The sequence below is a fragment of the Procambarus clarkii genome, chromosome 10 (genome assembly GCF_040958095.1).
Source record: "Procambarus clarkii isolate CNS0578487 chromosome 10, FALCON_Pclarkii_2.0, whole genome shotgun sequence".
Taxonomy (NCBI): Eukaryota; Metazoa; Arthropoda; class Malacostraca; order Decapoda; family Cambaridae; genus Procambarus; species Procambarus clarkii.
Genome location: NC_091159.1, coordinates 18,818,558 through 18,831,027, shown reverse-complemented (window position 1 = coordinate 18,831,027; position 12,470 = coordinate 18,818,558). Strand labels below are relative to the sequence as shown.

At 37.4% G+C, this 12,470-nt stretch overlaps 1 protein-coding gene across 10 annotated transcripts in view; it reads right to left on the bottom strand.

Annotated features, from left to right (window-relative positions):
• The window catches only part of LOC123746761 (protein lifeguard 1), an 88,877-nt gene extending 78,117 nt beyond the window's left edge, over positions 1 to 10,760 (bottom strand). For 3 of the 10 annotated variants that reach the window (XM_069321675.1, XM_069321676.1, XM_045728514.2), the window contains exons 1-2: positions 10,287 to 10,311; positions 109 to 226 (exon numbers count right to left, since the gene is read on the bottom strand). In XM_069321675.1, coding sequence (XP_069177776.1) covers positions 109 to 226; positions 10,287 to 10,296 — 128 coding nt within the window. In that variant the 5' untranslated portion in view covers positions 10,297 to 10,311. The other 7 variants (XM_069321678.1, XM_069321679.1, XM_069321680.1 and 4 more) reach the window with 7 other exon arrangements.
• Between the last annotated feature and the right edge of the window lie 1,710 nt (positions 10,761 to 12,470).

Genomic DNA, 12,470 nt, shown 5'->3' with positions numbered 1-12,470 from the left:
ACCTATTCTATTTCATGCTTTTTAAATTACCGGGCAAGTTACCGTTTCGTTTTAATTTCAAATTTTCAGTTTCTAATACAGCACAAGGAATATTCTAACTTATCATACCTGATAAAGCCCATTCTGACAGACTTGTCAGAGAACTCCATGTTGCTACTGGCAGCCAGAGGCTCAGTGTAAGATTCATAATCATAAGACATTTTTGGAGCTGAAGATCTTCTGTAACCTGAAAATAAACACCATATGTCATTAGAAGTGTGCTTAAAAATGTACTTAGAAGTGTATTCTTAACATTTTAAATATAAAGAATGTTGAGAAGGGACATTTCCAGAGTTAGAAAAAGAAATGGACAGCTCATCAAATTCCTATCAAATTTCTCTCTTTAAAACACCTCTAAGCATACTCAAAAATAATATTCCCATCTTTCATACTTTAGCTACATAAAATGATTGTTATTCAAACTTTGACCATAAGATTCCAAGGAAGTCTTAATTTTGAAGATTCTGTTATAATCTCCAATATATACTGCATGAATGTTACTCTAATATACAGTACTGTACTGTAAAATTACATTACAACAAAGATATTTAATTAAAATGTCAAGGCAAAATTATCTTGTCAGTGGCAGTATATGTAATGATTGACTTTTTAACATTTATATATTTATAAATACTGTACGCATTTTAAATTTGTACATTTATGGATGTAACAAGAGCATAAAATAATTCGAGATAAAACAAGCATATAACTTGGAATACATTTTTTTAAGGAACTTTGTATACAACATGTAACAAAGAAATAATTTTACATCATTACCAGATACTGCAGTTAGCATAAATGAAACTTACTTTGCACAGAAAACTAGTGTAATTAGGATCCGACTTCAACACTTTGTTACTCATCTACAACCCATGTGGGAGAAATTCCCTAATAAGTATCAGCTAACGATGCTCACCCTACCAATTGCCAGTTGTTTTCCTCTAAGCTGGTGACCCAATACACCATTATATAATTAACTATTTCAAGTTATATTATCTTACATATTGACATTTCCCACAAAGATAGTGGCCAATTATAAGTAAATGCCTGGATAAAAAATTTAAAGACAAAAAGTTGATTCCCATTATTATTTTTTTTTTTTTTTAACTTTCTGTAAATGTAAGTGTAGACGTCTGGCCAAGCACTAAGTCATATTGAGAGCAAAGGGTGGACCCATAAGAAGACTTGAATTGCCGCCAAACAATACAGGACAGAAAACATGCTTTTTCACCCATAGGATAATAAACTTATAGAATCCCCTACCCACCAAAGCCATAAATGCCAAGATTTTATTTGTTTAAAATTAAAGTGGATAAAATTCCTCAGGAAAAATGGGGGGAACCTTTGATAAGCAGCCGACTTCCTGTCCCCATCGAGGCTACAAAAATGGTGGCCCTAGGGTAAATTTCCCTGGTCCTTTGGTCACAGGCATGCAAATTTTTTTTTTTTTTTTAGTAAATTTAACACTTTCCCCTCCCTGATGCCGCATAATGCGTCATAAAACCAAAACACCCAGTTCTTGATGATCCAAACATCATGCAAAAAATTTTGCAATGTCATATTATTAACTATAAACTTTGTGGGTGAATGAGTAATATTGGGTTGTGTGCTCACAGGGAAAGGATGGCCTACCTTCCGGAGCGATTTGGGTGGCCCGCTGGGCCAGTGAAAGTGCTAAATTAATACCAAAGAGTAGCAAAAATCAGATTAAAGGTGACAAGACAAAAAGAAAGGCACTGTCAATTAAGTAAATGCTTAGATACTGTAAACAGTATTGTGGTAATATGTTGATACATTTTGGAGGTAGAGTACAGATACCGTAATCTAAAATCTTTAGTAGAACAGTGTGTAACAAATTATTATAACTGTACAGTATACTGCATTCTTTAAATTATAAGTTTAAGTAATTTGAGATCCCTGTTAGATGACCAATAATGTTTTAAGGAAGCCCAAATAAACTTTTTAAACATATCTAGATGTACATAAATTTCTAGTGTACAGTACTGTACAGTCACCATCAAGGTGGCCATCAGGTCAATTGTGTAAGTTTTATTGGAACCAACTTGAAGGTAAGCAAAGACTGACTTTCAAGATTTAAAGAAAAGTTAAATATTAGTATAATATTGTACTTTAAATGGAAGTTCACTGCTGAACCTTTAACTGCTGATATGAGAAAGTAGCAACCTGTCCTCTTGAATAGTACATTATATTTTGACGTATAAATCTGCAATGACCAAAATATGATGTACAGTACTATAAATCATAGCAGCTCAAAATTGATGGGCTGTCCTGTTTTCTTTTTGTGGATCCTCAGTTATGTTTGGTTAGAGGAATTTAGTACAGTACTGTATATCATTGTTGTGACGTGACAACTCTAGAGCAGGTTGCTCAATAAGCCTGACAGTATCCCAGGTCCCAATAATGGGAAATTAATATTGTAGGCTAATTACATTTGGTAATGTAAGGTTTCCAGTATCCAGCCACTTTAGCTACCATAAGATTTTTAAACTTTTTAGCTGAACAAATGCTTTTACAATAAGTTCTTGGAAAAGCTATGGTATGAATTGAACTAGAAATCTACCAACACACACAAGTCTGCAGATGTTATATATATATGAATATATAAACCAAAATGTTACCAAAGTTTTGATTCAGTCCAAGAGACAAAACACTTCAATACAGGTCACAGCTCAACCCATCCTCTTAACTATGTGCCTCATTTAGTATGCTATGGTCAAATTATTAGCACATACAAAATAAGAGGTGCTATGAAAAGTAGCGGCTCACAAAATACAGTACCCACAATTTCTATGTGTAGGTTGGTTTGGTAAGTGGTTTGCATTTGTGTATTTTAGTACCCATTACTCTGAATGTTGTAGCAAACCAAGAGAACAGGCTAGACATCCATATAGATTCAAAGCAGCAAAAGGCAACATGAAAAGCACATGGAGAGCCATCTCTAACATCCTAGGAGCTAATCAACATTCACATAACCAGATAAAAATCTCCAAGGATGGTTATACAAATAATGTTGCAAACAATGAATGAAAAAAGTCCACTTGTGGATGTCAACCAACAAACTCACACTGAACATAGAAAAGACCTACTACATCTTATTTGGAAGCAAATCAATAAATGCAATTCAGCTTCAGATAGATAATATAAACATTAGCAGTAAAAATGATGGAAAGTTCCTTGGCCTATACTTAGACAAGAGACTTACCTTCAGCATGTAACACCCGTATAACATGTAAAACCCCTATAATGGAACACCACTATAATGGATACTAAACTAATAATGTACACACTACTACTTATCCTGAATAACACTTCCTACCAGTTGCACTTGGTAACACTGTTATTGAACACGGTAATATGAGCTGACATATGATGGTTACACCGGAACCAAAGGTACACTGCCAAGGAAATGCTACACAGGACTAAATAACGCTGCCACCATCTGCCTTCACCATTGAGACTATATCAAGCAACGAGGCAAGAAACATTGCTCGACTTGGAGAGTACTTTCTATGACTCATTAATTATGAGACGGTTGTCAGCCACTATATCCAAAAGGCTAAGAGGATTCAACAACTGACACAGACGGGAAATTTAACAAGAGTTTATTGAGACCAAAATTATATTAATCACTACTTATAAATCCTACTCTAACACTGGCCAAAAGTTAAGAAATTTGGACATGGAACAAAACCTCAGAGATCACACACATTACCTTAAGACCTCTGTCTCTCCCTGGCTGAGATGTTCTTCACAGACCCGCTCTCGATCCCGGTGTCCCGCACTCTGTTCCAACTAAGTCTCTACAGGACCTCTACATACAACCCCCACAGGGGGGAGGGGGGAGATCTGCTGTTGCTACCTACACCAAGAATGTAAGAAGTCGGCCACACGTGCACAAACACTTAAAAATATTTCAAATAAGCTTGTTTGACATTCACCATACACTCTTCAAGAGAGGAGTTATTAATTACTTGTGTGACTGACCTCTGACCTGGCCAAAAGGGGGAGATCCATGGATGTTTATACAAAAGAATCTGGAGTCTAATTACATTGCAATGTTTGACAAGAGTATCATGAAATATTACATACTTAAAACTATGCTGACTAAGACTAACCCAGGAATTTTTTAATCAACATACAAGAAAATCCAGGTCATCTAGGCTGACCTCTTGGAGAAGGCTTCCCTGAGTGTGAACTCTGAAGGGAAGGGGGGGGGAGGTCATGGGTGTTACAGCTCCTTTCACTATTATGCACTTATCTATCCCGATCTTACTTATGGTATCTGTGCATGGGGTTCAACCTCTGCAAACTACCTCAAGCCCATCATCACTCAGCAAAAATCTGCTATCAGGACAATAACAAACTCTGCTTTCAGACAACACACAGCTCCCCTGTTTAAATCCCTAAACATGGTTAATAAATTCACTCCATACAATAAATAAATAAATAAATATGTTTATTCAGGTAAGGTACATACATACAAGTGATGTTACATTAATGGATCAATATATAGATAGAGCTAGTACATACAATGCCTAAAGCCACTATTACGCAATGCGTTTAGGGCAGGAAGAACATTAATATCTAGAACTTAATACTAATTGAGCATAAAGAATAAAATGTGTTGAGAACAAATACAAATAAAGATACATTCTCTTGTGTCAATTACTTTTATAAAACCCCTTTTCTTAAGTGCAAACCCTGTTTTGAAACTCTTCCTGGACAGATGTAATAGTCAACACACACACACAATAGTCAACATACTCAACACACCAGACATAAATATCTCTGATATCCCCAGAGTCAAACAATCTGTGTAAACACTAAGCAAATAAAGAGACCTAGCCTATGGAACTTGCTTCCTAATGAATTGAAAAGCTGTCCAACTTTTGCCTTATTCAAAAAATAAAACCAAAAAGTTCCTAATTTCATCTTCATAGTTTTCTTTCTAGTGCTTTATTTCACACTGTATCTAGTGCTACCCATTCCCCCAATATATGTACCTAAGCCATATTACTTTACCATTAATCTTAGATATCATCTGATATCATGGTTGTTGTATTGAGTGCATGTTCTACTGCATTATTCCTTGAAATGATCCTCATATTGTGCTTCAGTGAACTAATGTATAACCCTGAAATGTTATCCTAATGTACCTAGTAATCCTTGTTTATTATTGTGTATTGTTATTATTGTGTATTATTCTCATCTGCTTTTGTTTCAAAATTTCTTACAATGTACCTGTAAACATTTTTTGTCAATTTTACTGTAATTAATCTACTTAAAATAATCTGTACCTGTAAAGTAAAGCTGTAAAGTACCTGTAATAATTTCTTGTCAATTTTACTGTGAATTATCTAAAAATTATCTGTTAGTTTAAGGACTTGCCCGAAACGCTATGCGTGCTAGTGGCTTCACAAGTATAATCAACTTAATTTCTATGTTCTCTGTTAACCCCCTGTGTACCTTCTTGTAAATAAATAAATGAATAAATAAATATATGCAGTTAAATCACCATTAATATTATACCCAATTTTTATTTAAACCTTGGACTGCAAAGGTTAATACCTTCCACAAAATTATTATGTACACGAACATTTGTCCACTTTCATATCGTTTATGTGGCACATATAACACACTGATGGCAACATCCCAAACACCGATTCTCTCATGCTGTCACCCACCCCTTCTTAGCAGCATATTCACAACAATTAGCCTATTTATAAAAATAAATTCTTCCTAACTTTACACACAGAGATCACACTAACGTGATGCATCAAATGAACAAATCCACAAGGGTCGTGACGAGGATTCAAACCTGCCTATTGACATAGCTCGGGTGCAGAGGGGGGAGGGGTGTAAAATCCTGGTTTGTGCCTCGGAGAGGCTCCGAGATCCAATAAGTTCAGTAGAACTTCGGTTTCAACCCTTCTACCCTGTCGTAGCTCAGTCAATTAAGGCAGTGTCTGGGATGTTCCCGGATGCAGGTTTGAATCCTCGTCACAGCCCTTGTGGATTTCTTCCTAACTACGTAAATTATGGTTACCGAGTCTGTAATCTAAGGGCTAAAGCTGTAGCTGTATCTACTGTTCTTTAGATAAAAAAAAAAAGTTCTCTCTCTCAAGATTGATACAGGGGCCCGTAGTATGCTTATTTAACCTACATAAAGAAGTGTGGACCTGAAAAGCAGTCCCCATGGCACAATGATAAGACACTCGCCCCGTACTTTGTGAGCGATTTGGCCTGGGTGCGTATCCTGAATGGGGAGTATTGACTAAGTGCCAATCCTTAACTGAACACCTCTGTTCACCCAGCAGTGAATGGGTACCTTGTTATATGGTTTGGCAGGTTGTATTCCAGGAAAAATTTAGATTAAGAACCTGCCAGAAACACTATGCATATTAGTAGCTTTACAAGAATGCAAGAAGTCTTGTACACATCAAGGGCCCCAGTAGTACAGTCAGGTTTGTTCTTGATGCACAATTGAAAATTCTGCGTTCGAATCCCGATCTGGACAAAAAATGGTTGGGCACATTTCCTTTCACCTAATGGGTCTGTTCAGCTAGCAGTGAGTAGGTACTCAGGCCTACTCACTATAGGTCAGCTTGTAACACCACTATATTGTAACACCACTATATACATAAATTAAGACGCTGCCACCATCTGCCTTGACCATTGAGACTATAACAAGCAACGAGGCAAGAAACATTGCTTGACTTTGAGAGTCCTCTTTCTTTAACTGTCATTATTTATGGGACAGTTGTTAGCCAACTATATCCAGAAGCTACGGGGATTCAACAATTAATACAGATGGGAAGTTTAACATGAGTTTATTAAGAACAAATTATGTAATTCACCACTTATAAAATCCTACAGTACTTTAACACTGGCAATACTGGCAATTGTTACAGGATCCAGACATGGAAACGTATCAAAGATCACACACATTACCTTAAGACCACTCTCTGCCTCTCAGTGGGTGGAGTCACTCTCTCTCCTGAGGCTTGCCGGATGACCTACAGCCTCCTCACGGACCTGCAGTCTCACACACACTCCGACACTCCAGCACACACACTCTTTTTACTATCATACAGGGGGTATATATCCAACTGAATCAGAAGGGGGGGGCATTTTACACTGTTGTAGGAACGTCTGGGGTGGACCTGTTCCCAGCTGATTCAGCCAACTTGGTCAGCACATATGGGTGTCAGCTGCCCATGACGTACAAAAAAGCAATCAAAATGTATCATTAGGTTGTTGTGCTAAGACTATCAGAATTTTCATAAACAGGGAACAAGCTGACTAGGGTGGGCCAGACGATATTTCAATTAACTCTAGCTGAATCTGAGGTACAGGCTGATCTTACCCGGACATTCCCATGGCGAGTCATGGGTGCACTCCCAGTGTTACAAGCTTCTTGTGGGGTTGCGTCCTGGGCGGGGTCAGTAATTTGATCCTAGTGGGAGGGACCTCAATAAAAGCCTAACATGTATGAATACACTCTGGCTTCCAGTCCTCCGACAGTGAATTGAGAATTAAATAAATATAAAATAAAAGTATGAATAGGAAGCCCAAGTTTTGGTAAACTGAATGTTCATGATCTTTTTAGTATAGTTGGCTTCTTTCTTGACTCCCAGTCAGGTATACTGGATTTGATTCTCAGGCAAGGTAGAATTGGTTGAGCACATTTTCTTTCACCTAATGCCTCTGTTCATCTAACAGTAAATAGGTACCAAGGAGTTAGGTATCTGTTATGGAGTTGCATCCTGGGGCGAGTCATTAGTTTGACCTTGGGAGGGGACCTCGGTAAAATTCTTAAGTAAATAAACACGATTCCTGTCCAAGAAAAGTAATTATGTACTCTACTGTATCCAAAAAATGTAATCTTGTTTGAAATTTGGCACAAGAAACCCCACCAAGTTTTTATACATGCATCAGTAGCACAGTCGGTTTACAACCGATCAAACCCAAGTTAGTATTCCTGGACAAAATGTGAAGTTTTGATTGGGACAAATTCTTTCCTATGTCCTATCTTGAATCCTTAACCTCATATCCCTCCCATGTGCTATACAATCATAATGGCTTACCATTGCACCTTCTGATAATTACCTTACACCTAATGCCCCTTGTTCACCTAGCCACAAACTGATACCCAGGAGTTGGGCAACTAGCATGAGTTGCATAGTAAAGGTCAGGTGTTGGTACAGGAAGGGGAACCTTCATTGAGAAATAGACTTCCTATGCCTAATAATGGGGAACTATAACCCTAATAGCCTAAATGAACATTTGTACAAAATTAAATATTTATTTACAAGAGGGTACAGAATGGGCTTGTGAATTACACAGGATCGGTATTTTTACATTCTTGCAAAGCCATTAACATGCATAGTATTTTGGGCAGGTCCTTAATCTAACATACCAGGTAGGATGAAAAGGTACATTGAAGCAAAATGTACATCAACATATAACTACAATATAAACTGATTGAGGTGATTACACTGGTGAAGATACATCTTAAAGTACAATACTAATATTGGAGAAGTGGGTAGTACAGTATAAGATACGAGTTTGAAGCACAAGGTAGGAAACTATAAGGATGAAATTAGGTATTTTTTAGTTTTACTTTTGAATAAGGCATTAGCTGGACAATTTTTTAATTCATTAGGGAGCGAGCTCCATAGACTGGATCCTTTTATTTGCTTGAAGTGTTTGCACAAATTTAGTTTGAGGATATCAAAAATATAATTATTTCTGGTGTGGTGCTCATGGGTTCTATTACACTTATCAAGCAAAAGTTTCAGATTAAGATTAGCATTTAGGAACTAGGTTTTGTATATGTAAATAGTGCATGAGACTGTGTGGAGTATGTTTAGCATGATTTAAACAGGGACTTAAACAGAGGGTTACCAATGTACCTTCTTGTATATAAATAAATTTATAAATAAACATGACGTCAGGCTCTTCCTTGGTCTATACACAGGTCAAGAAACTTTCCCTCATTTTTACTGCTAATGTTAACATTGTCTATCTGAAGTTGAATTTGATTTGAAGACTTACTACCAAATAAAATGTAGTAGGTCTTCTATGTTTAGTTTAAGTTTGTTGGTTGACATCCATGAGTGTCAAAAAATGAACGTAAAGGAAAAATATCCACATACAAAACAATATTATGAAGTCGATGTAATGGTACAGAGCATTATATGAAAAGACATACTTCTGCAAAGCCATCTGCATCACAAATTTTAGTTATTCTAGCCATCTCCAGCCCAACATGACCTGTATAATTTAATCAACATTTGCAATTGGAGAACCATCTTCCAATCTCTTCATACCCAAGTCTTGCAATAGGTTTTTAATCATACTTAATCCAATCTAACCTAGTTAGCCAAGAGGTTCCTTGATAAGCCAAAGTACAGGCATGCTGTACCAAATAACAGGAAACTAGATAGTTTTTTTTTTTTTTTTAGATATATACAAGAGTTGTTACATTCTTGTACAGCCACTAGTACGCATAGCGTTTCGGGCAAGTCCTTGGAATACGATCCCCGCCGCGAAGAATCGTTGTTACAACCAAGTACTCATTTTACTGTTGAGTTAAACAAAGGCTACAGTTAAGGATTTGCACCCAGTAAATCCTCCCCAGCCAGGATACGAACCCATGACATAGCGCTCGCAGAACACCAGGCGAGTGTCTTACCACCTGGCGTTCCGCAAGCGCTTTGTCATGGGTTCGTTAGTCATTCATAGTTAGAAATGGATACAGGTAAAATCACATCCTCATATTTCACCAGCAGATTTTAAAACCTAACAAACCTAACCCAACCCAAACCTAACCCAACCAAACCTAAACTACAAGATCTTAACATTATCCCAAAACGATATGCGTACTAGTGGCTTTAGGTATTGTATGTACTACCTCTATCTTTAAATCAATGTACATGTACTGTAACTCTGCAACTATGTATGTACTTTTCCTAAATAAATTATTATTATTATTATTAGAATTCGGGGAGTGGGAACGCAAGTGTGTGAGCCGACTAACCCTTTCCCCCCTAAACACACACACACACACACACACACATAACTCATAGCTGTCATAGCTGTAAAGCTGTCACTGCTCACAAGTGTCTGCACCCAGTCCTATACATTCTCAGGATTAGAGTCAGCGACCCAACAACGTCTGAAACACTTCACCACGAAACAGAACGGTCACCTTACAAACATACCCTGTACCATACACGTTCAATAAAATACCCACTTGACCGCGTCTTGCCCAAGACCACCAGGACAGTGCGGGACAAGAATACAATTTAAAGAAACATTCGTGACAGAGTCGTAGCTTCACATACATTACGGTGACAACTCGTGTCATGACTGGATAAACAGGATATTCAATACACATCATGTGACACTTGCCACATGACGTCCAGGTACATATCATGACGTACGCAGCTTCCGGAAATACAATGTTCATCATATCCAGTAATAACACAAAGTCCTATATTAAATGCACGCTAAATCATCAACTAACCTCGAATTACAAACCTAAAACAACTGCTAAGAGGTTAAAAATATGATGGCGAAGTATAGAGGCGAGGAGCGAGGCGTCACGGGCCGGGGTCCTGTGTACACTGACAGTGGCCGTGGCTGCAGAGCCGTCCGGGACGTCACGCAGTCTCCCCTCCTCCCGGAACCTTCTCCACCTTGTAATACTATATCCCAGATTGTGCTATAGTAGAGGCTATATAATAGAGCATAACTCCAGCATTTCATGTTTTCTCCTGATTCCATGTATGACTAACCATCCTATGTTTAGTCAGAGTTTATTTGTTTTTGTATTGAGGCCGCTGGTATTTGCTCCCCTGATTCCATGTTATTTATTTATTTATTTATTTATTTATTTATTTATTTATTTATTTATTTATATACAAGAAGGTACATTGGGTTTGTGAGAATACATAGCATAGTACAGTATTTACACTCTTGTAAAGCCACTAGTTTCTAATATAAAGCCAAAGTTTCTAATACAAAGCCAAAGTTAAAGCCAACTAGTTTCTAATATAAAGCCAAAGTTTCTAATATATGTGAACGATCTTCCAGAGGGTATAGACTCATTCCTCTCGATGTTTGCTGATGATGCAAAAATTATGAGAAGAATCAAGACGGATGAAGACAGAGACTACAGGATGACCTGGATAAACTGGAGGAATGGTCTAGAAAATGGCTGCTGAAGTTCAACTCTGGAAAGTGTAAGGTGATGAAATTAGGCGAAGGGAGCAGGAGGCTGAACACAAGGTATCATCTGGGAGGGGAAATCCTGCAAGAATCAAATAGAGAGAAGGATCTGGGGGTTGATATCACACCGAACCTGTCCCCAGAGGCCCACATCAAAAGAATATCATCAGCGGCATATGCTAGACTGGCCAACATAAGAACTGCCTTCAGAAACTTGTGTAAGGAATCTTTCAGAAGCCTGTATACCACTTATGTAAGACCAATCCTGGAGTATGCAGCTCCAGCCTGGAGTCCATACCTAGTTAAACACAAGACAAAGTTAGAGAAGATTCAGCGATATGCCACCAGGCTCGTCCCGGAACTGAGAGGATTGAGCTACGAGGAAAGGCTAAAGGAGCTGAACCTCACATCACTCCATACACAGTTTCAAATGTAGATATGATAGAGCCCAGTAGGCTCAGGAATCTGTACACCAGTTGATTGACAGTTGAGAGGCGGGACCAAAGAGCCAAAGCTCAACCCCCGCAAGCACAATTAGGTGAGTACTAGTACGCGCAGCGTTTCGGGCAGGTCCTTTAATCTAACAGATAATTTTAAGTAGGTAAATTCTATCAGAATTAATAAAATGATAACAAATACATTGCAAGAAAAAAATGAGATGAGAGAGATTAGTAAGTATATTAAAGCACATTGGTATATTAATGCTCTGATTGATTACATTGACAGCTTGATTGGTAATTTAAACAAGATTAATAGACACCATACAGCAGATTGACAGCACATATAAGAAGACAGCAATGATCACAATGATAAAGATGTTCAGAGCATTGACGTTTTACATTATTTTAAAGTCACTAGCACGCATTGCGTTTCGGGCAGATCCTTAATCTAACATATAATTTAAAGAAGTACTTATAATTTAAAGAATTTAACGATTCTTCGCGGCGGAGAGGGACCTGCCCGAAACGCTACGCGTACTAGTGGCTGTTCAAGAATGTAACAACTCTTGTATATATCTAAAAAAAAAAAAAAAAAATCTAGCAACATGTTTACAGGCACATTGTAAGAAAGTATTAAAATACAATGTAAGAAACTATAAAAGTAAAGTATAACAAGTAAGTATAAGTATATAGAAAGTATAAAAGCATCAAGTATGATTGATGTATGACTAACCA